The sequence below is a fragment of the Astatotilapia calliptera genome, chromosome 10 (assembly GCF_900246225.1).
Source record: "Astatotilapia calliptera chromosome 10, fAstCal1.2, whole genome shotgun sequence".
NCBI lineage: Eukaryota > Metazoa > Chordata > Actinopteri > Cichliformes > Cichlidae > Astatotilapia > Astatotilapia calliptera.
This window is the reverse complement of record NC_039311.1, coordinates 31,243,486-31,268,497: the sequence shown is the minus strand read 5'-3', so window position 1 is coordinate 31,268,497 and position 25,012 is coordinate 31,243,486. Positions and strand designations below refer to the sequence as shown.

General features: G+C 42.2%; 1 protein-coding gene across 2 annotated transcripts; it reads right to left on the bottom strand.

Annotated features, from left to right (window-relative positions):
- Positions 1-826: 826 nt before the first annotated feature.
- On the bottom strand, positions 827-24,577 carry arl10 (ADP-ribosylation factor-like 10). Of its 2 annotated transcripts, XM_026180989.1 has the most exons (5): positions 24,257-24,577; positions 14,975-15,158; positions 5,129-5,304; positions 1,482-1,683; positions 827-1,234 (listed from the first exon to the last, which is right to left on the bottom strand). In XM_026180989.1, exons 1-4 carry the CDS (start codon positions 24,392-24,394, stop codon positions 1,510-1,512), a joined length of 672 nt encoding a protein of 223 aa, XP_026036774.1. In that variant the 5' UTR covers positions 24,395-24,577; the 3' UTR covers positions 827-1,234; positions 1,482-1,509. The 2 variants fall into 2 exon arrangements, with proteins under 2 accessions (XP_026036774.1, XP_026036770.1); XM_026180985.1 differs by having other exon boundaries at positions 827-1,683.
- Positions 24,578-25,012: the final 435 nt, after the last annotated feature.

Genomic DNA, 25,012 nt, shown 5'->3' with positions numbered 1-25,012 from the left:
AGTCGTGCTGTTTCAAAAACAATTGACAATTCGATCCTATTAACATGAACTCTTTTTTTTGGCGACTTTTTCCACTTTCTTGTACGACTGAGCTGGAAGAACTGCGAGAAACGGATTCGTGACTTTTGAATGTTTCTTCTTCTCCCAAGTTGACAGACATTGAGTTTGTACCGAAAACATAAACATCTGTAATTCATTATGGTGTTAGCGTGACATTATGACTTATGTATGTATGTATGTATATATATATATATATGTATATATTGTACTATTCTTAGTTAGCGTATTGTCTGTCTTGTCTTAATGTTGGTTTAAAATGGAGCACTGTAACAAAAAATAATTTCCCCCAGGGATCAATAAAGTATTCTGATTCTGATTATTTTGGTAGTGCATGGATTTATCACTGATTAATATGCACACAGGTTTTTTATATTGCAGCTGCCAGTAGTAGAACTAGACTAGCTAACGTTGTGCCGACTAATAAATGTACGACTCCTGCTTGTTTTCACTTATTTTAAAGTACAGCAGCCACATTAAGTATCTGTATTAAAGTAATTACAGCACACCTCAAACATGAAGCATTTGAATACGTAGGCTTTCAGCCACAGTTTAGAGAAAGAGAAGAAAAAAAGAGTAGCTGTTCATGTTTGTTAGCCTGTTAAGCTAACAATGAAAAGCAGCTAACGCCCAGTGTCTGTACATCGTTTTGTTAAAAGTGTTTCCTAGGAAACGACAAACTGTTTAATAAGCAAGGAGTTATTCTCACCTTACGACCTTTGGAGTCTCTAATCTTTGTTCCCCTGATAATGACAAAACCTGCAAGAAGTAAAAATGCTGCATTTTTTACTCTTTTTTAAAGTCTCGGACTTCCCTTTGAATTTCCACACGATGTCCCACCAGATCTCAGAGAAGCTGCAGTGCAGAAGTCATCCTCTGAAGCAAACTCAACCAATCCCCAAACGCCAACCGTTCTGCTCGGCCAACGCCCTGATCTGACTTTACACAAAAACATTTCATAAAACATGAAAACCTGACAAAAATCTGTTTCTACAAACCTGACACCCAACAGCACACATTTTATATACACGCAAACTACATGCTTAAATAAACCTGTAACAGGCCGACATTAAATAAGAGTCTGAGTCAGCAGCAGAAGGTGATCTCTGTAAGATCTGAGTCACTTCAGGGCCACCTTCTGTCTTCATCCTCCTCAGTCTGCACTTCCTCTTCTCCACTGAGCAAGAACAGATGAGTTAGAGGGAAAGTGTAAGATGCTTGAGAAGTTACTGTTTCTAAAGCCAACTAATAAAAAAAGGACCAGAAGAAAAGAAGAAGAGGTGCTGAAAAAAACAGCACTCTGTTTTGGCATCTTTTCACTCTCCCGCCGTCCTCCTCCTCTGCCTCTGAGCTTAAACAAGAAAACCAGAGAGGAGGAGGAGGAGGAGGGTGTCCTCAAGCCACCCCTTTGCTTCCATGCCTACTCTTCTGCTCTGTGGGAAGGATCCTTGATCAGACTAGCTGGAGCAGCAGGTCCTGGACTGCATCCAGGCACTTGCAGGACTTCCTCAGGGCTCCATCAGAGTCCAGCTGGGCGGCCAAGAGAAACAGCTTTCTGTCTTCGGTCACGGAGCCCAGAGACAAGGCTTCGTGGAGCTCCGACACACTCACAGCGTTCGGCTTATCCTGCAAAGAGGAGGGAAAAAAGGTTGAGTTTTTATTACAATCTCACTATTGCTTTGTACCTTCTAATTGTGGCAAATGAACCCAGTTTCTCACCTTTAATTAAGAACTGTGTAACATCTAACTGTGTAAGCATCATCTCTGGTATGAAGTTTGTTAACGCAGCACTCCAGTAAAATATGGTTAAACTTAAATTATATCTAATTTACCCAAAAATCTGAGCAGTTACATTAGAAATCCACCCAGGTTTCAATCAAAGTATCTATCAACAAATATACCGTCGAGTTCGCCTCCACAAAAAAAAATTGCTGATTTGAATAAAACACCTTCCCATTAACTTCCAGAAATCTTCACAGTGTGTCATTACAAATTACTACATGTCACACTGTTTAAATGCTGGTTGTCTCTGTTGTGATCACAACTCACGTGTGCAGCGAGTGAATTTAAAACAACCTTCCTACACAAACCATTCAACCCCGGTGCGACTCTATAGATGTCCGCCTCGTTTCTTGGCACCACGTCTTTCCCAGCACACGAGTTCTGTGGGAAACGATCTCTGTGCTGTTCAAACTAAGCGAGAGCCGAGGCAGAGAACAGAGGCTTGGTGGGCGAACGCCAGTATCACTGTCAGAAAGAGCTCCTTTATGTAGCCCATGTCACAGTACAGCCAAAGGTTTAGTTAGCAAACACCTCAACAGGAGCATTAAACCACCACAGTTGCCCTAAAATGAACGATATTGGTAATTACCAAATAACTTTTAATGTTTCTGTATGCACAAGCTCTTTAATGAAAATACCTTTAATGCATTTACCAAAAACCTGAAAAAAACTAATTTTGTGATTAAGACCATAAATTACATTTATTAGTTTATATTCCTGAACACAAAAAGTTCTGATTGAATAATTTTTGACTTCTGAGAAAAGTCTGCATGATAAATAACAATGTCATTTTTAGCTTAAACAACTTTTTGACAGATTTGGTTATTATTTTTAGGACATAAATAAATAAATATGGACACTCCAAGTGTCTGATAAGTAACATAAGATATTACCTTATTTGTGAATATGAAAACTAATGAAGCCATAACATCGAACACGGGTAATAATCAATCGTGCATAAGTGGTTTAACTCTAAAAACAGGGAATGATTTGAACAGTACAGACTTTTAAATATACTTTGCTATATTCTCACGTGAAACACGCTCCTCCCGAAAATGACACGGTTATATGTCATCCAAACATCTAACGGCCTTTTATCATTCAACGAAACCTTTTAACTGGAGCTTACACATCGTTTGATCTGCAAATCACCCAAACTGCTGGGAATTGTTGAATTTGTTGTACTTGCTGATGTAAAACTTCAAAGCTTTGCAGTTCAACCTGATGAAAAATCTGAATTCCTGTACACGTTCGTATCAACAGGTTAATTAATAGGTCTATTCTCCATTCTGTTTGATGATCCAAATTTCCTTATTAATTTCACAGATGAAAGCAGTAAAAGTCTGCTCATTTTACACCTGTAGAGCCTCTTGATCTTTTAAACATGACGTGACCTGATGTAACCGGACTGCGGCTGCTCTGCGAGGTTTCAGGTACGTTTTTCTTCTTAGTACTCAAAAAAACCTGACAGCACTGTGAGGATCGAGCCGCAGTGATCCAACATTAAATGTGACTAATATTCCTTTTTCCCTGCGGTGTCATGCATAATTCCACACACTGTGAAAGGAAATATGAACTGAGGAGGAAATGTATTTCAGGACTCTGATGGATCTTCTTCTTCTGGTTATGAACTTAACTGCATGCAAATTTCAACCTCTGCATGGCTGCGTTCAGCTAACTGTTATTTTTGAAGGAAAAAAAAAATTCACGTTTCATTACGTACACGGGGATTTTTGAGAACTGAGATTTTCCGTTTTTGTTTAAAAAAAAAAAGAAATCCCATCCACGCGTGCAGTGAAACATATCTCCGTCCACATGTAAATGCAAAAATCAAAGTCAAACGCTGTGAAGAACATGCCACATCCTAACCATGTGGAAATGTTGGCCAATCAGAAATCTAGAAGCCTGGGAGGGAACGCGTAAACAGAGTTTTGTGCCCTCACCAAACCTTAAGTTTTCCTGGAAAGGCATCTAATTTTGTGTTACTTTTCTAATGTCTTCATCATTTCAAATGTTCATAACTAAAGACAGTATTTTGGATTTTGCCTCACTGGCTCTCTTGGTCAAAGTTTATTCGATAAAGAAAGAAACGGAAAATTTTACATTAGTCTGAGTGATTCATAATCACAAGTCGCAGCGCTCTGAAATGTGACTGGTGTAGACTCACAACTTAGGAATGGACAAAATGCACACAGCATACATTAATTACATTTTAAAAAGATTAAATTTATTCAAAACCGATGATGACGTTGGCGTCAGGATTTGGTTGTACCTGCGTTTGTAACAGCAACAGTATTTTGTCTCTTTTCGGCATTGTAGAAATTCATCTGACATAAACAATAACGTGGCGCGCAGCGTGACGTCAAAAACGGCGCACACCTTTGACGTTGCATGACTAAGTCTTTTCCTCTTCCACACGTAGACGCAAAAACAGAGTTTTTAAAAATATCAGTTTTCAGTGACCCAAACCGCCGTTTACATGTGGACGAAAGGTGTAAAGGCATAGAAAAAGCTGAGTTTTCTAGAATACTGGTGTCTGTGTGCACGTAGCCTTCTGGGGTATTTTTACATTGATCTCTATACATTTCCATATAATCCATAAATGACTTAGAAAACCGAATTACATTTGTCTACATGTGTCTACATATAAAAAAGAAAAGAAATAAAAGGCATCATATTCTGTATATAACAAGTTTGTCAAATAACTTGAGCACCATCCTGGTTATAAATGTCTGCTACACAGATTTTTGATTGATTATTTTTTTGTTCTTCTGGGTTGCTATTGATTTCCATTAATTTCCATATAATCCATAAAAAAATTAGATCATCTCTGTCTCTCTTCCACAGCATCCTGTTTTCCTTCTCTCTCCCCAACCGGCCAGATGGCCCCGCCCCTCCCCGAGCCTGGTTCTGCTGGAGGTTTCTTCCTGTTAAAAGGGAGTTTTTCCTTCCCACTGTCGCCAAAGTGCTGCTCATAGGGGGTCACATGATTGTTGGATTCTTCTCTTTATGCATTACTGTAGGGTCTACCTTACAATATAAAGCGCTTTGAGGTGAATGTTGTTGTGATTTGGCGCTGTGTAATTAAAACTGAATTAAATACTGGTCTTTGCTTTAGTTTTTAAGGACATAATATAGTTTGAAACTTGAGGTTTAATGTTTGAAACCATAATTTTCATGTCCCCTAAAACTTTATAAGTTACTATCTTTTATTCAACACAGCATTAATGGAAATCAACGGTTGCTTAAAATGATAAAAACATAAAAAGACGTCTGTTTTATGGTTTACCTGCTTGTTTCCCAGGACGACCACAGGCAGCTGGGGCTCCACCCTCAGGAGGCGGTGCAGTTCAGCCTTAGCCAAAGGGAGGCGGCTTCTGTCAGACGAGTCCACCACGTACACCAGAACGTGAGTCCGTCTCAGGTAATCTGACCAGTAGCGCCGCAGATCCTCACCACCACCAACTGCAGCACAGAAAACACACCGCAGACATTTTTGACTGCGTCGGCGATCTCATTTTCCACCTGAGGTGCGCGAGTCATCTACCAGACGGTTGGCAGGACTTGGACTTCTCTACGTGATCTTCAAGCTTGGCTAGTCTTTAGAAATTACTGGACAACACATAATAAAAACTGGTTGTTGTTGAGCAACACCCGGCCTGCAGGCTTCAGTATCTGTGGAGGATTCAGCTCCTGAAGCGATACACGATTCTCCTCAGCAGGAGTTCTCATAATTAACAAACAAGGACGAGACATTGTTTTACTGTCGCTCCCTAGAGGGGATCTGTTTGCCCAAAATAAAAAGGTTTTTTTTTTAAGTGTGTACCAGCACACATAACACTGCGTTCAGAGAAAAGGAGGCTGTTTGTCCATTGATTCATACAAAAAAACCAAAAAACAACAACAACGACAAAACAATTGTCAGCCAAAGAAACACAGTATCCCCACACACCCCGACTGACCGCCATGCTCAAGGCCATTTCACTGGAGGAAGGCTTTCGGTTAAATAAAAGGACAGATCGATACGCAGAATTAGATGCGCTGTTGGCATCCCCACTTTAAACAAATTGGCCACAGATTAATTTCACATGTGCACCGGACTGAATGCAATCTGATTTTCACCGAGGGATGAAACAGGCTGAGACGGCACTCAGGCATTATTTATATCCACAGTTCGCTCCTGGGCAAATTAGTCTGATTCATTTTTTCCATCTTGTTGCCTCCAGACATGATATGTTAAAGAGGCTCAGAGTAAAATATGACAGTGCAGCAGCGATTTCTCTTCATTTAATGGGTCTGAATTGGGTTTTATTTCATGGAATTTATTCAGTTTTTCTTGTTTTCCTGCAGCCCAGAGGCTCAGTTTATTCTTAGTTTTGGGGGAAATACATTAGTATTGATGTGGTTTTGGTTTAACTTTATATTTTGTCCCCTTCTTGAAACTTTTTCTTATTTGTTTTCCTTTCCTTGTGTTCTTTTCCAGAGACACTATAAATAATTGAGGACACATCTCATTTATAATGTGTGCAGGCTTCTTGGATTAGTTTGGCTGCATGAAACAGCAGCAGCTCAGTCATCATGATTTAAACATTGAGGAATGTGAGGATTCATTTTGATTAGGCTGTTTAATCCATTCACATTTTTACACAGTAAATAATGGAAGTCAGTGGTTGGTTATAGAGCAACATCAAAGTGTAACATTTTTAATGGCGTAATTTGGAGTTTTGGGCCATTTTAACACTTGTAGTTCAGTTACGTTGACCAGATTCAGTTGATGAGTCTATAAACTTTAGCTTTTCCTCACACTTTGATTTCCTTGCACACAGAGTGAACTGCAAGTCAAGCCCAAAGGCTTTCAGCTCTAACTTCTATCTTACAACTGGTAGTTTGGTCGGTTTGAGGTTGGATCACATTCTCTTCATAAACAAACCAGATCGAGTCCTCCAAACTGGGCTGAACCAGAGTTTGACTTGGACGGCCTAAAAGGTGCAGGTGTGAAAATACTCTTACTAGGCCACCACTGACTTCCATTAACTTCTGTACAATCTGGGGGCGATCGTGGCTCAAGAGTTGGCAGTTCGTCTTGTAATCGAAAGGTTGCCGGTTCGAGCCCCGGCTCGGACAGTCTCGGCCGTTGTGTGACACTGCGAGACACTTCACCTACCGCCTACTGGTGATGGCCAGAGGGGCCGATGGCGCGATATGGCAGCCTCGCTTCTGTCAGTCTGCCCCAGGGCAGCTGTGGCTACACCTGTAGCTGCCTCCACCAGTGTGTGAATGAATTGTAAAGCGCTTTGAGGTTCTCGAAAAGCGCTATATCATTATTATTATCTAAATCAATAAACGTAAATTGATACTAAACTATAGAAATGAACAAACATCAAACGTTGCCTAGAAATGTAGCTCCAAATGTCCAGTGCTTTGGAAAACATTTAGCTGTGCTCTGAAACGTTTAGACCTCACTGGACTCCATCCATGTGATTTAATCCCACAGCTAATTACCAGTGTTGGTCATTTTAAAGTACAGTAACGGTTAATACACCAGTATGGGAAAACTCTCTAATCTGAATATTCTTTATCCTGAAATAAAATTATTGAATTTTCAAATTTGCTGTTTTACAAAACAGCAGAAAAAATTAAGGACATCATTATTTTGTGGTCAAGATGTAAATTACAGTTTTTTACTTTCCTGAACAGAAAACTTTGTTTTAGTGGTTGAATGTTATGCTTGAATAATTTGCTGGCTCTAACTTGAATATAAAATCCTGAATTCAGTTAGTTTTTTCACTCATAAATAACAATTTAGGGGTTGCTTTTTCTTCTTCTTCTTCTTTACATATTTCTGGGGGGGAGGGAGTGTTTCTTGTTTTTATGACTAGTGATCTAAAAAATCTATTAATAGACGTTAATAGATTTTACATATGAACGCACATTCACATGTATTTCACATGTTCCTATGCTTAAATGTATCCTGTGCACTTTTAGACTTTGGTTGTATTTTTAAACCGTTATAAGCAGCCATTCACTTCCATTAATTTACATATCATCAGTAAATCAATGAGAAAACTTAAGAGTTGTAGATCTGTTTTACATTTGTAAGAAAATGCTGTTTTTCTGCACTCCCCAGGCAGTCATTGATTTCCATTTGTTTCCATAAGACCTATAAATCAACCAGAATACTCAGCTACGTTGTGTAATCCATCGACCTGAGCATGAAGTTTTCCTTTTATTTGGTTTTCCTGCTTTCTGGGATCACAGAGGAAACAACTCAGTATTGATTTGTTTTTATTTCCATTGTTTTGAGTGGAACTGAGTAATAAGAGTAATCGGGGACACATCTCATTTTTAAATCTACTGATGTACAAGATTCTTGTATTTGTTGCAGCGTGATTTAAACCTGGAGCAATGAGACCAATTGTAATATAAAAACCCTTCATAAGGTAAAGTACAAAGTAAGAAGAATAAAAACAGCCATCTACAGCATTTCAGTACCAACACTGCTTGTACCAAACACAGTCACAGGTCACATTTGCTAGAAAATCAGTTTCCAGCTTCAGTGGTTTGGAAAGTCTGCAGCAGAAGTGACCTCCGGCTGCAGGAACCAGCGGTGCTCGACGGCCAAACGAATCACTGCTCACAGCGGCGAGTAAGACTTTAGGTCCTAACTGCCTCTGAATCCAAGAGAGTAGCAAGAATTCATTAGTGCTGGACCTAATGGGAAATGTTGCTAGGAAACTGGGGAGTGCTGTACTATAAGCTGATGTGATGTGGCAGCAATAAATACCTGTTTACCCGATGCAGTATGGAGGCCGGACCCGGCGCTCGGCGGCGTGAGCAGCTTGTGTTTTATTGTCACGGCGATCTCAAAGGGATGCTGGTCCTGCTGCTCTACAGGCCACCTTATTAAACACCCTCCCACACGTGTGCGCGCAGTCAACACTGAGTCACATGGGTGTGAATGATGTGGGCGTGTGTCTGTACCCACCTAACTGCTTCAGCTGCAGGCCTCTGTGCAGCAGCGCCGACGAGGAATTTACACCTGATTTTACAGCCAAAGTTCGACTGTCCCACCCAGATTCGTCGTGTTGATACCTTGTCACATGATATCTCAGTTCAAAACTTGGTGTTTAAGTACAGAACCTTTTAACCTGTTATTCTCCAAAAGGTCTTTAAAGTTTGCCTCTTTAAAGCCTCACAGATGCACGTGGGCATGCTTCATGCCTGCTAACGCAGCCAAAGTTCAACTCAAAACTTTGACTTGAATCCAGATTTTGACCCGTTGTTGCACCGCTGTCTTCACTCTCACAGGCGTGCACCACGTCCACGGGACAGTAAGTAGACTGTGGTAGCGTAAATTTTAAAATAAACACTAATTAGTGGACCTAGGCTTGATTTAAATTAGCAGAGCACCGATTTACTGTCTGAACATGAATACCATCAAACATTCACCTTGACTGTCACTGCGGCTCCTCGTTCATGTCAAAAATCTACATAATGACTCACAGACATTAGAAAAATAGTGAGTTTATTAAATGGATTTCCAAAAACTTTAACTATTATTTAACCTAGTAAATAAATATATATGAAATGAACTGAGCATGCCATGGCTAGTTTGGGAATTCATCTGGCAGCAAAAGTAAAGAACAGGGATGTGTGCAGAGGAAAAATTAGCTATTACAAAAGAGGATTACCCTAATTATCTATTTTTTTTTAATTAATAGAAGGTAAGGTTGTAATTGCAATTGGAATAAAATTAATAACACAGTCCTAACTGCCACCAGTCATGAACTAATTCAATTTAACTGGACCTCTGACACATTTAGTTGGTAAGTTGGTTTTTTAGCATTTCTAATGACATTGTCGGACAAATGTTGACTCACAAACAGCTGCTCAAAGCTAAGAATAAAAAAACCATACTGACAGTGCGGTGATGCTCGTTAAACTCTTTGTACCATTACAAAAACCCATCAATATTTTCATCAAACCATACAGGTGCTGAAAGTCCCCGTCGGTATGACGACTACGTTATGAGCGCTCATAGCAGCGCTTATGACCGAGGGTAACGTAAAGTTCAAGCTTAGGGGGAAGAACGAGGAAATGGTGGATAGTGCAGACAGCACTGTAATAATGATAAAACACAAACCCACTGACAACACAACTGTGCAAAGAACCATAAATGATTTTTGGTTATTTTGGTAATTTTTAGCATTTTGGGGTTTTTTTCCCTCAGATGTTGGGATGTCAGAATCAGAATCAGAAACTTTATTGTCATTGTCATGAGAACAACGAAATTAAGAATGGTCCCCGATCATTGCATCATCCCTAGCAATATCAAAATATAAATAAAACAATAAAATTCAATAAATAAAATAGATAGAATACTTAAAATACTAATAAGATATAACAGTAAAACATTCACATACATTCCCACACACATGCTTCAGACCGTGCATAGATTAACACAAGAGTGGCGTGATGGACATTTTTTTGTAGTATTCAGATGTGTTATTGCAGTTGGATAACAGCTGTGTTTGAGTCTATTAGTCCTTGCTCTGATTGCCCTGTACCGTCTGCCTGAGGGCAACAGTTCGAACAGGGAGTGGCCAGGATGTGAGGTGTCTTTTATGATGTTTTGGGCCTTTTTAAAACAGTGGGCATTGTGTAGAACTTCCAGTGTGGGGAGAGGGCAGCCAGTGATCTTTTGGGCGGTGTTAATGATCCCTTGGAGTGCTTTCCTCTGAGCCCCTGTGCAGCTAGTGTACCAGATGCATATGCAGTAAGTTAGAACACTCTCAATGGTGGCTCTGTAGAAGGACACCAGCAGTCTCTGTGTGATGTTATTCCTCCTGAGAATTCTCAGGAAGTACAGTCTCTGTTGGGCCTTTTTCAGCAGCTCGGAGGTGTTCACACTCCAGGAAAGGTTCTCCTCTATATTGACTCCCAGGAAGCGGAAGCTTGCCACCCTTTCTACACAGTCCCCATTTATGAATAGTGGTTGGATCTCTGCCTTTTTCCTTCTGAAGTCTATTATGAGTTCTTTGGTTTTTGAAGTGTTGAGGAGGAGGTTATTGGCCTTACACCATGACGTCAGCTGCTCCACCTCGTCTCTGTACGTAGACTCGTCTCCCTTGGAAATGAGCCCCACCACTGTGGTGTCATCTGCAAATTTCACAAAGATGTTGCTGTGGTGGCGAGGAGTGCAGTCGTGTGTGTAGAGAGAGTAGAGCAGTGGACTGAGCACACAGCCCTGGGGTGAGCCAGTGCTGAGACTCAGGGCTGAGGATGTGTGATGGCCAACTCTGACTCTTTGTCTACGGCCCGAGAGGAAGCTATTGATCCACATGCAGGTGCTGTATGGAAGCCCCAGGTCTTGTAGCTTGGCCACCAGTTTGTGTGGAAGGATGGTGTTAAAAGCTGAGCAGTAATCCACGAAGAGCATCCGCACATAGCTACCATGCTCTTCCAGGTGTGTTAATGCAGCATGGAGTGCTGTGGCTACAGCGTCTTCCGTGGATCGGTTTGCTCTGTAGGCAAACTGGTGTGGATCCAGGCTGCGGGGCAGGGCTGCTGTGATGTGTCTGCGGACCAGCTTCTCAAAGCATTTCATTACCACTGGGGTGAGTGCCACCGGTCTGTAGTCATTCAGGCCGGTGATGTGGGGCTTCTTAGGCAAGGGGACTATGGTGGAGGACTTCAGGCAGAGTGGGACAGTCGCCTGTGCGAGGGATTTGTTGAAAATCCTGGTGAAGATCCCAGCCAGCTGTCCTGCACAATCCCTCAATATTCAACCTGGCACACCATCAGGACCCGCCGCCTTCCTCGGGTTAACAGCCTGCAGCATGCGCCTCACCTCGTGCTCTTCCAGGGTGAGGGTGGTGCTGCTATGGGTGGCGTGTTGCTGCTGTGGCTCCAATACCTCCGGTACCCTGGTCTCAAAGCGGGCAAAGAAGATATTCAGCTCCTCTGCCAGCTCCAGGTCACCGTCCGCAGCTCCGAGATTGATCTTATAGTTGGTTAGGTGCTGGATGCCTTGCCACACCTGCCGGCTGGTATTACTCTTCAAATGGTCCTCGATCCTCCTCCTATAGTCCCCCTTTGCCTCTCTGATGCCTCTCTTCAGGTTGGATCGGGCTGTGGTGTAGTAATCCCTGTTGCCAGACCTGAACGCAATGTTCCTCTCCTTCAGCAGCTGCCTGACCTCCCGGGTCATCCAGGGCTTTTGGTTGGGATAAGCCCGGATCCGTTTGACTGCTGTAACAGTGTCGTGTCAATGACTGATGTCATAGGCAGTGTATCCTAATAGTTTCATATCAGTGTTACTCTGTGATTTTTATCAATACAGTGGAACCCCGGCTTACGAAGACCGAACTTTTAAAACCTGTTTTTATATGAGAATAAGAAAAAATCTTGGATATTTTCTGGTGCCATTAAAGGTCATGCAGCTTTGTCTCTTTTTTTGACATCAGACTGGTTGAAGGATTTCTGTAGAGTTAGAGTTATATCTGTTATACGTGTATCACAGACCGCTGTATCTGTATCGCGGTCTCGGGTTTTTGTGATGTTTGTTTTGATTTTATTCTTCTTTCAGTCTCCCCAGAGTTTCCATGCCTTCGCCTTCCTCTGTCTTCTTCTTGCCTTTATCATCCCTGTTTGTTTTGGATAATCTCATTTCCTGTGCTTTTACTTCATTTCTTCGTCTGCTCTCTCATATTTTCCGCCTGCCTCGTCTTCTCCGTTTCTTCGTTCCCTTGCTTCTTTGCCTTTGTTACCTCTGATCGGACACTATTTTTTAAGTGATTAAATTCCAGCACATGGCAACACAATTTGTTTATCAAAGCTTGTAAAGTGGACATGCCATGCTGAAGGAAAAAGCTGAGGATTTAGGGCCTCACCACTGACAGTTTCACTTCCCTTTTACACAAAACCAAATCTCATCATCAGCTCAAAGCCTAAAACTACTTCTCCATCTGATCTGGTGTTAGTTCTTTTATTTATAATTCCCCCGAGGACTCCATAAAGAGATCCGTGCATCGTACTGCGTCTCACCTGTCAGCATGCCTCTGAGTCAACGTCACCGACACAAAGACACTTGAGACATTTAATGCACAGACCCGCTGAAGTATTGTGCTGTGTGGGTGGCGGCGTGAGCTCTTCTTACTTTCGCGGATGAGAAAAAGATTAGTGGCGCCCACCGATAGCAGTGTTCAGATCAGTGAGCGTGACACATTCCTCTAAATACATCGGCCAATCACGGCTGACCACGCATGTTGGCTGAATGCAAAGCGAAGTCATTCAGGTTATTATTAGTGCTGTGGAGCACTAATGTGATGGATTTATTGATCCTGCCAGCAAACGTAATGCAATCTCACTTTACCACCATAGTGTGAAATTAAACAGAAATACACTTTCCAGGCTTCTTTGTCACAGTCAACTTTCGTGATACCTTGATACTGAACGTTTCAGTCGCTGAACAAATAACAATATAACAAGAGCCATTGCCAGAGATTGCCTTGTGATTGCCTTTGTGTTGGCAGTGATGGATAGGGTTGCCAACTTCCTGAAAAATAAATAAGGGACACCTCGTGGCCAGGGCCAGGCGACCCAGTTGTCTTCACCCTTCCCAGTGTGGTGAATTTTCTAGCTCTTTTTTTTAACCATTTGACTTGAAGTTGATTTAAGTAGCTGCATATTCTATTCTTTGTGATATGAACACATGTGAAACAAATGATCATTTAGCCATTTATTTTTAGCTCAAAATGACAACATTAACACAGTAAAACAGGTCTCTTTCTTAAACAGAAGCCTGTCATGCTTAACTTTTGAGAATATAAGTAAATCTTTCTTTAAAAGAACTCTGTCCTGCTTAACTTAAAATAATAGAAAACAATAGAAAGAAAAATATTCTTGTAACAGTGCACATTTAGTGCATTTAGTACAATTGGCTTCAGTTGAGGTATTATTTCAGCTTTTCTAATGCTAATCAGCTGCTCCTGTTTGTAAACCCGCTTGTTCCCATGATTACGCACCTTAACTCATCATCATTATTCATCTATGTATTACTTTTATGTATTAGTCATCAATTTGTTGTAATCATCTATCCTTGCAGTTGTTTATTACACAATAAATTATATTATCACACTTCTGGCCACATAGCGCTGATATTCACTGCACATGCCCATATTAACTTTTTCCAGCCAGGTGTTTTCCTTTTCCCATTCTTCCCTTTCTCTGAGGGGAACAAACATTGCTGCTCTAATGCTGGGCTCACACTGTGCGGTTTTAGGCCCATTTTGAGCCGATTTTTGAGTCGTGCGACCGATTTGGTGATCGGACCGTTTTTTGGCCTTCGTCGTGCGTTGTGTAGTATACGTGGGGTAACGAGAAGCGATTAACACCTCGAGCAGCTCCCGATCATCAATCGCTCGTGAGGGTGTCGCCGCAGCCGCTCACACTGCTCACGCGCAAACACGTAAACGGCGTGAAAAAGACGGAGCAGCACGGCTGTGCAGCATGTGATCTGGACACAAGCGATGGAGGCACAACTTGTAGAACTTTGAAAAGCTCATCCGAGCCTTTTCGATGTGGCATCACAAAATTATCACGACCACAACAACCGTGAAAATAGTTGGATTTACATGCTGCTCAATCACAGCTGCCTGATCAATGTTTTTCATTAGCAATTTAGCAAAGTTGATGGTGGTGTGTCTGTGTGAGTGAAAGACAGAGAGAGAGAGCGCGACAGATTTTCTGTTATAACCTTCATTTTATGGAGGCACAGTGTGAGCACTCAGGTCGCATCAGAGCATCGGGCCGTATAGTGTGAGACCTGCATCGTGACCTATGAACTTCTAACCCCTGCGAGTCAATCGTGCAGTTTGAGCAGGAGCTGAATAACGTGACTGAAAAAAAAAAACAACTTCATGCTAACATTTTATGAATCCGGTTTTCCACAGTGCGTCTCCGGCATGTCTGCAGAGCTGTTTGATTCGAGGCAGTTTTATGAAACAAATGGCCAACTGAACTGAACAGTTGTGCTCTTTCCATTTCTCCATTTCATGCTGTTTGATAAAACATCAATGCTCGCTAGACTCCACACAGAGCAGTGTTTGATTAGGACGGATAAAAGGAGCCTTACTCTCCAGGAAGTCGAGCTGACAGGCGGGGGCGTTGAGACTCATAAAGTTGAAGCCGCGGGTGGGCCGGCACCGGCCTCTCTTAGCCCCTGAATCCCCGGGGGTCAAACCCTGTAGCATGCTGCTCTTCCCGGCCCCGTCCAGACCGAGTACCAGGACCTGGCGCTTCCCACGCTCCTCTTCCTCCTGCAGGCAGACCGCAGAGCTGTTAATGTTTGCAAACGCATGGAAATGTTGAGTTGAGGCAAAGATTAAACACATCACTTATTCAACACAGAGTGAGGGTGAAGCCTTTGGTTTCGAATATTTGTGTTGCACTTTGAGCTTACCAAACCACAAGCAGTTCATCAAAATACAGGAAATATATGCACAGTGATGGGCCAGGTTGGAGGGCTTCGCACATCAAGGAGAACATTACAACAAAATATCACCTCCAGGAGTGAACATCAGTTGTTCTAGTGGAAAATCTCTGCAAAGTCAACACTCAGAACATGGTTGAAGGGTGTTTCTCCGGTCTCTCCTATAAGCCAGGTCAAGTCTGCTCAGGTCCCAGCAGAGATGGGCATTACTTTTTTCAAGTAACGAGTAAAGTAAGGGATTACTATTGCAAAAACGGTAATTAGATTACCATTACTTTCCCATAGGAACGCTGCGTTACTGCGTTACTAAAACCGTGATTTTTTTTTTGCGAGAGTGTCTCATGACAGTGACGTAGGCGAGTGCAACGTTCTTGACAGCAGCTGTGTGCAGATCAACAGTGGATCACATATCGAGTGCGGAGAGAGTATGAGCGTGCAGCGTTTAAAGCGTGGAAGTACTGACCTTACTTTGAGTTTGATTCCATAAAAAGTGACAAAAACATTAGTGTCCGCTGTGCGTGGGAAGAAAACTTCTTTTTACAGTGAAAAAACCCCTAAACTTCCAACAAGCACCGAGTAGCTACGACGTAATGGGAAACTCAGAGAAACTCGCGGATTCTTCCACTGACCGCGGCACACCTGCACCAGAGTAAACCTCCGCCTGCCCCACTCCTGCTTTACAGGTGAAAATAGAGCAACAGGACCGCTGAGTCTTTGACTTTATTTATTTTCTGCTGTGTTTTACTTGCATCTATTTGAAAGACTGAGTGTAAACACAAAAAATATTTTATTTTATGTGCTGGAATGTGCAGAAAATAGGTTTAAATGTTAAACTAATTTCTTCCAGTCAGAGAATGTTGCATATAGTTAAATTTTTGCTTGATGCATAAAGTTAAAAGATTAAAACTAATAAAACAAGTTTTAAAAAGAGACTTTTCCATTTGATTACATTTTGTATGATGGATTATGCAGAAAAAGTAGAATTGGGCTGAAAGATCTATCACTTTATCACCTCTTCAGGTTGTAAGTCGTGTTTTAAAAAGTAACTAAGTAACTAAGTAATTAATTACTTTTGAAAATAAGTAATCAGTAAAGTAACGGGATTACTTTTTTGGGGAAGTAATCAGTAATTAGTTACTGATTACTTTTTTCAAGTAACTTGACCAACACTGGGTCCCAGTGACGTTAATTTTGTCGTCAGACAGTGAGTGAGTGCTGTGAGGATGTCCATCTGTCCGCCTGTATTTACTACAGGCGATGCATGTGTCCCAGGCAACAGACTTCAATCAGACTTAAAGAAGCTTAACGATAATAAGTATTCCAGCTGTCCGAGCCTACGACAGAGTGTAATCATGTACCGGCCGTTACAAATGCAGATACATACAAACAGCTGAACGGATAAACTGGTCTGGCTCTACCTTCAAACACCGCGACGAGCTGCTTTTCAACAAGGAAGGATGTTTCTGTCGAGCTTTAACTTCTAACATCTGTTTACTGTTTGGGTCAATTGGTTTGCATCTTATTTCACACGCACTAGAATTTAAGTTTAAACTACCCATATGGAAAAGAAATAGTAAAAACTTCTATGATTTACTCATGAAAGTGGCCACTTTCTCATTACTTTCATTTTTTTTTTTAGTATGTATACAAAACATACAAGTTTCATTATATAATTTTTGAAGGGATCTTATATGTGTTTTCACTCTTGTATGATTTTCATACAAGTTTCACACAAGACAGATAAAAACTTTATAAGATTTATAAATATCTTTTCCATATGGGTAACAACGCCGGCTTTTTGCCTCCTAGAAACAGGTGGAAATAATTCAGCTCTATTCGCTAAATTGCTGCCAGTTTCAGTACAGCAGAAAAGGCTCTCTGCTCGGAGTGAGTCTTTGAGTTTAGAATTGATTAACAGACACTGAGATACTGAAAGTCAAGAGTCCAAAAATAGCTGGTGAGCATGTTTTTCAGGGCCACCTGTAATATGACACAGCCCAGACACGTGTTTGTCTTATTGTCACATTTTTTAAATTCACCATTCTGGACATTTCAAGAACCTCACCTTGGCTGCAGGGACCTAATAAAGGACAAAGCCAAACTGCAAAAGCAGATTACCTAGTAATGAAAGGATGTTCGCACAGCTCTGGTTGGATCAAACCGAATACCCGACTCTTCTGCCTTTCAGCCAGAAGCAGGTATTTTAACTTGATGTTTGTGTTTTTTCACACCGGGTCGCCTCTTCAAATCAAACTGAATGCATTAGACTTTTGGGAATTTGGCACTGAAGACTCCTCATAATGTGCAGGAATATGAATCAGCTTCTGCAAACCTCAAGGGGCACCGCTCGTGATATTATACTTTAATGAAAGAGCAGGCATCCTTTTATTACTTTTATTTCAGGGCAGATTTGTCTCAGCGAGCCTTCTGCGTGTGCAGGAATAAAGAAACGCGAGTCTCAGAGAAGGCTTCAAACGTCGACGCGCTCTGGAAGCGCCTGAGAGGCTCGGGGACGTCACGGCCCCTCTGAGATCCCTCACACGTCAGTCATCTCCTTTTTAAAAGTCACACAAGGTTGGTCTTTATTCATGCCGTGTGCTGATGTGCAGCCGCAGCTCTGTAGAGGTTAATTACCAATTCATATCAGCCCTTTTAGAGTGCAGATGTGTCAGCTTCCTATTAAAAATACCACTTTGCTGATGGATCATCAAGCGCTAAAATTACTCCTTCAGAATCAGTTAATTTGATTCCCTAACAGATGAAACCACCTCATAATTACCCAGCAAGCACTGCAGAAACAGGCCAGATGAAGAGTCTGGGATATTTTGATGATGGATTGCGTTTCTTCTGACGTCTTTCTGGCTGTAATCGCCGCCTGGTGCTGCCGGATAAATGCAGCAGCAGATAAACAAGGCCGCTCTGACAGCTCTGAAGCTCTGAAGCTCGCCTCCGTGTTTTTCTGGCTGAGTCGGCCCACTGGGAGATCAACCTCAAACCCTGACAGCGCAGAAGCCTCACTGTAGCTGCTGAGGCTGCAGAGCCACCGCTGCTCCTAACAGGGCGCGCCGTGCATCCATCTCCATCGTCTGATTGGCTCCTACCTGGACTGCAGGCGTATTCAAATGATCTAAAATGACTTTAAGTGAAACCAGCAATTCAATCGTCTCCTGTTCCCTCTGTAACTTTCTCTTTAAACTTTTTCTTGTTGCTTCAGACAGTGACAGTGGCAGAGAAAAGGACATTAAAGAAACTGATGGACATTATGAACAATGCTGGGCATCCTCTGCACACGGCCATAAACAATCAGAAGAGTCTGTTCAGTGACAGGTTGCTTCTCCCCAAGACAAGAACTAACAGACTTAAAAACTCCTTTGTCCCACACGCCATCAGACTGTTTAACTCCTCTCTGGAGGGGAGAGGGAGGGGAGACAGGAGGACAAAGGAGGGGGGGACAACTAAGCTATAGTGCCTCTTCACCTCACTGTACAATACCTTGTGCAATACTTTTTGTAAATAGTCAACAGTGCAATAGACTCAATACTTGAAATGTGCAATTCACTTGTATTTTTATTTTTTATTCCTATTTATTCTATTTATCCCCTTTGTATATTTTATTTATATTTGTCTCTGTATTTATATATATGTGTGTGTGTGTGTGTGTGTGTGTGTGTGTGTGTGTGTGTGTGTGTGTGTGTGTGTATATATATATATATAACAATTCTGTAACTGTAACTTCGGTCGGTGCTGTGCTTTTTGGAAGTCGAATTTCCCAGAGGAACCCACCCGAGGGATTAATAAAGTTCTATCTTATCTTATCTTAGACATTTCTCATAAAAACTGGTGATACTGAATCGATTTCTTTTGCTTTGCTGCCCCGCGGGGAGGTTAAAGAGTCCCGGCTCGGCTGCAGATCAGCGCTGCTGGATCTGACAGAGGTTTAACGTCTCTCTCAAGGACACTCCACCCAAGCAGACGCTCAGCAACGCAGCAGCTTCCAGCCGAGGGAGCGGTAAAGCCAGCTCGCCTGCAGCTCTGAATAGCAAGTGTACAGCTGCGGTTTACTCAGAGAGGAGGCAAAAGGAGCTATCATCCTCTAACGACGCCACATGCCGTCAGCCGCTCGTGTTCCACGACTTCTCCTGTGATTACATGTGACTTCCTCTCTCTCTCGCATCTACTTCAGTGATTTCACTGCAGCCAGACTACGAATAACAAGCTTCAACTTGCGGCAAAAAGACACGATCGAGTACCATCAAGCATCGACTGAGGGTTAAAAATGCTTCCTCCTTCCCAGGAAATGGAAGTCAAACTCAAGTCTGAGCTTCGCCTGGAATAACAGGAAGTGACAGGAAGGCTCTCTGCGGACACTATCTGATCAACAGCAGCTTTATCAACGCCCAGAAGTCGAGAGTCCAAAGATAACAGAAGTTTTGGTTAGAGAGCCAGCCTGTGATTCGCTGAGTACTTCCTGACTGACGTGTTAATAAAGTCAGTGAGAGCTGGTTTTGGTTTTAACCTCTTTGACATGTACTTCCTAAAAAAACTGCAGCTTCATGGTGAAAGCCTGTGACCCGATTCACAGCATCTTCGAGCCAAAAAGCAACAAACTGGGAGAGAGATGATTTCAGCCGAGAAGGAAGGCGGAGCATCTTGCGTCGTCACTGAGCTTATACCCATTACCGTGAGAGAATTCCCGTTCTCAAACCACACAGTCTTCACGGTGATGTTTGAAGCTACACAGCAACGACGATGTGGGGTCACCAGCGGTGAACGGAGGTTTCAGAGAGAAGAACGCAGCTACGCCACAACATGTGTAATCAGCCCCGTTTCAGTGATGGAGCTGTAAGGCCGAGCTTTACTTGTATTTATCTTATAGTACAGGCTCACTTCCTGACACGGGCTCTGTGAGACCTGTGGAAGTACGTTCAAGGACAAAAGTCAAGATCGAAAACTTTGCATTTACCTCAGGACATTTCTGGTTTTATTAAAGGCCACAAACGAGCAGAGGCTGTCGGATAAAGGTCTGTGAAACAGACTGCTGGGAGCTGACTGTCTGCAGCCCTCCTCTGGAACTGCAGTGAGAATATATTATATTCCTGGACTAAATGTCACACAGGCTAAAATACTTGATGTGGACTGGCTGCGGGCTTCATCCTCACCAAGCTGTATGAAAACGCCGTTGAGACGTTACATTTGCAGTGAAATCGTGCCTGTAGACCTTTTATCTGGGCCGCGGTGAGGATCTCATTTCCCAGCTTGGCCCTCGCTGAACCTGAATTTGACACCTCTGACTTATGATTAGGGCTGCCACGATTTGTCGACTAGTCACGATTACGTCGACTATCAAAATCGTCGACGACTGATTTAATAGTCGACGCGTCGTTTGAAGCTTTGTAAGATCCCAAAAGACGCAGGAATAAGTAGCAGGATTTCAGAGTGTAATAACGGACTGAAACAGAAGATGGCAGCACTGCATGTACAAGGATGTCAGCTGCCGTTAAACCCCGAAGAAGAAGAAGAAGAAGAAGAAGAAGAAGCAGCTGTGTCCCAGAATTCATAGCGCGGCCCAGCTTAGTTTCCAACAATGGCGGCAGCTAGTTAGTTTTAATATTACTCGTATTATTCTTTCTGGGTCACAAAATAAACGTTTAACATATTTTCAGGCGAGAATGTAGCTGTGTAAACCTCAAATATCTGCTCAGTTTATCAGGACACCACATATTTTCAAAAGCGCTCCGACGTTTTCGGAGACATCTGTTACCCACTAGCTCGATAGCTAGCCGGGGGCTAGGCTCACTAGCGCCGTGAGAACACCGGACTCCCGGCAAATCGTTTTCAAACCCACCGCCGTCTTTCACTACTCAGGTTAAATATATATGAGTCACTTAGATAAATTAAAAATGTTGTTGTTTGGCTTTTTTTTAGTGTTTTATTTGTTCCTGAGTAAATCGGTTTGGCTGAGATTAAAGTTATAGTTTTTACACAGCTGAATAAACGTCAAGCAGACAACTGATTATCAGAAGTGTGAGATGCTCCAGAATTTACTCCAGTGTCCTGTTATATTTTAGATAGCAAGGAGTTTATTAAACTTCACCGAAACAATTGCAAATTTCATTAAAATTTAACAAACTATCATCTTGTCTTTATTTTTAGTTAGCACCTGAAACACTTAAAGCTGTAAGCTAATGATAGTTATATAAGAGCAGATGCTGCTGGTGCAATAAGCTGTAGTTTTACGTCCAATGGATGATGATCTGATTAGTCGACTAATCGCAAAAATAATCGGTGACTAGTCGACTATCAAAATAATCGTTTGTGGCAGCCCTACTTATGATGCTGCGATATTTTAAGACTAGATGAAACTCCCGTACCACTGCACCCTGACACAAAGCAGAGAGTGAGCACACACGCCTGTCGATGTATGAAATACTAAACCTAACGCATTAACTCACGCTAACATGAATCGCACCACATTGAGATACTTGTGACCGTGTTCCCATAACTGAGGTTTTCCTGGTTTAAAGGGTGAAACCGTCCACAATTGGAGGCTGTTGGACCCATTATTCACGTTCAAGGCCAACAAGTATTATTATTTTTACCCTTAATCTCGCATTACACACTAAAATGACATGTTCTTATGAGCTTTACTTTGAGAATAAAACTACTCAGTATGGTTTGGAAACTACAAATGAAAACTTAGGTTTGGGCAATAAATCCCTGGATAGTTTTAGGTAACTAATTAAAACTACACGTTTAAGTTTAGACAATTAAAACTACTCTTATGTTACATTAAGGTAAAGAAAATAATTCTGTTAGGTTTAGGTAGTAAAACTAGTTGGTTAGGTTTAAATAATGAAACTAATTATGTTTAAGTAGTGAACCTATAATGAAAACTGCTATTATGTTACATTTAAGGAAAGAAACTTATTCTGTTAGGCTTGTGTTGTGAAACTACTCGGTTAGGTTTAGGCAATACAACCCTGGTTAGGTTTAGTTAAAGTTGTGCTAACTAACAACAAAAGGACAACACATGTCTTGTACGTGCACAACAGATTCGATTCTTATAAATTTGTCACATTTTCACTGCTGGACATTTCTGTGGAGTCTGGAGACCATCGCAGTCACGGGTACCTGAACACCTCTCGAATGTGGCAGAACTGCACAAACGATTAATAATGTCAACACAGAGCAAATCTCAGAGGAACAACAGCAACATTTAACAACAACGAAAGTGCCTGTAGAGACGAGGCCGCGGAGTCACAGACGATATGAAAAAGTGGGATTAATATAAAGATAAAGGCCTCGGAAACCATCGTCTACCTAACAAAATAGCGAAAGAAAGAGTAAAACGAAGTGCTCCTGTGGGTGTTTGTCGCTCTGTAAATGAGCGTGTCCTGCCCTCCCACCTGCTTCGACTCCTTGGGGTCAAAAACACGCTGTTAGTCTCCCCCCCCGCTTTCCCGAGACGTGATTGGAACGAATCCCCAGACTGAAACATTTACATCTCCCCTGTGGCGAGCCGCCGGCAGACGCCGGCACTATCCCCCGAAGACGGGCTGAGCCAGATAAACCAGGCTAAGCCCATTACAGGCTGCTGCTGATTGAATCGAGGAAACAAGATTAGAAACATGCAAATAGATTTTATTAAGAGATTCAGGCTGCAGCTGTGAAGACTCATTCATTAAGACCGTCCGCTCGCTGCCCGCCTCATTTCTGTTTTTCTGTCTCTCTGCAGGAAGCTGAGATAAACAATCATATTCCCACAAGGAAGCTCGCTACTTCAGCATCACCTTGAACATGATTTCCCACTTTTTTCTCTTTTCAGCAGCAGCAATTAAAGCTGAAACAATCTGCAAGTGTTTTAATTATTAAGTCAGTCATTTACCCACGAAAAGCTGTGAGTACTTCAGGGGGTTTTTGTCTTTAAGACACTGGAGTGGCCTTTTTCTCTGATTTGAGTAAAACAGAACTCTGTAAACTGAGAACACAATCAGCAAATGTAATCGCTTAATCTTTGCTTCTTTCTGGAGAAGCCGTCGGTCATGAGGACGTTAAAAAAGCTGATCAGAAAACAAACGTGTCTGAGAAGAAATTAATTCAGCGTGCTTTTCTATTTGACATCTAAACAAATTAAGCTAGCATGGAAGTTTCCGAACCTGCAGTTCCTCAAATGGCCACTTGAGGTCCCATAGACACCCGCTTTAAGACGTAAACACCATCTTTGGATGGTTTGTCTCATTTACTAATACATTAAAACACCACAGATAAAATATCGCTGTAGCTACCGTAACGTTATAATTAATGAGGAGAAGCTCACGAGAGCCCCCTGCTGAAGCTCTGTCATAACTGCACCCGATTTCTGTACAGTGGGATTAACAGGAAGTAGAACAGCTTCCTTCAGTCAAGGGTGGGTGACGCCCATGTCTTAAATATCACTGGTGTCTATGGTTACTAATGTGGAGGGGGCGGGGCTTTTGACCTACAGTTCAACCACCCACCAGGGGGCGATCAATACACCTCTGGAGCTGTCACGTTACATAATGCTGTCCTGTTAATATAAAATAAAGTGCAATACATCAAAGTCTTCAAATCATGCTCACTACATTCTCCCACCTTCATCATCATCATCATCATCATTAATTATCAGTAACGGCTTCATTATCAGCACCACCTCCTTCTTTTCTTCTTCTTCATCACATCTTTCTGTTTTCTCATAATGCCACCGGCACATCTCCACCAAGCATCAGCACATCTCCAGCAGCTCTAATGACTCTACAGCGTCTCCTCGCCTCAGTCAGAGGTCCCTGAACGCGCTCCTCACCAAGTTAAACAGTTCAGCTCAATTTAAATTTAATTTAAATTAAATCGATTAAACGTCTAAAATTACCAAACTCTGAGTGTTGAGTGAATAACCTGCCCTCCCACCTCTTTGATGGTGCAGTACTCCGCCTGCGGGGACCATAACCGCCTCTTGTAGAAGTAGTTCAGCGCGATGAAGAGCGCGGAGCCGAGGGCAGCCACGGCGGCGGTCAGGGCGATGGAGATGTGCCGGAGGAGAACCATAGGTGGCGGGTGAGGTGGCGGAGGGAGCCGGGAACGGGAGCCGGACACACCGCTGCTGCTTGTTCCTGGACGCCGACGGCTCGACTGACTTCCTCGTTCCTCGCGGCTCCGCGCTCGTGCTGCGGCTGTGCGCGCTACATGTGACCGAGCCGCTCTGATGTTTTTGTTCCCAGACGCAGAAAAAATGCTGCGTTCAGGCGCTGCTCGGAAATTTCCCTTCTCCTCTGTACAAGCGCGTTTAACTAATACACTGACGGTCAGCGACTGCTTTGATCCCTGATTAAGAACAAAATGTACTTTTTTCTTTTTTAATCTGTCATAATCTAATGATTTATATGACGATTTTATTTGTTCCTGGCCTACTAACGTTGATACATTTATTTATTATTGCGTTATAATGATATAAAATTATTGAATTTTGTGAATATGCATATTTGTACGAGAGCCCGACTGATACCAATACCAAGTCATAGATAACTATTTACACAAATTCTGCTCGGATCAGCTGATTGTTGTGTTTGTAATGTTCCAAGCACCTGTTGCAAACAGAGAAGTTCTAAAGCACCCCCTGGTGTACAAACCAGACTATGCAGCACCAACATTCATAACAGAAATTAA

What these genes read in the sequence shown, in the direction of transcription:
- arl10 (XM_026180985.1), bottom strand. Translation starts at nt 24,394, where the DNA reads ATGGTTCTCCTCCGGCACATCTCCATCGCCCTGACCGCCGCCGTGGCT. An exon ending in AGTACTGCACCATCAAAGAG is followed by an intron (nt 15,159 to 24,256) that starts GTGGGAGGGCAG and finishes GTCTGCCTGCAG; the next exon opens with GAGGAAGAGGAGCGTGGGAA. An exon ending in TCAGCTCGACTTCCTGGAGA is followed by an intron (nt 5,305 to 14,974) that starts GTAAGGCTCCTT and finishes TCTGTGCTGCAG; the next exon opens with TTGGTGGTGGTGAGGATCTG.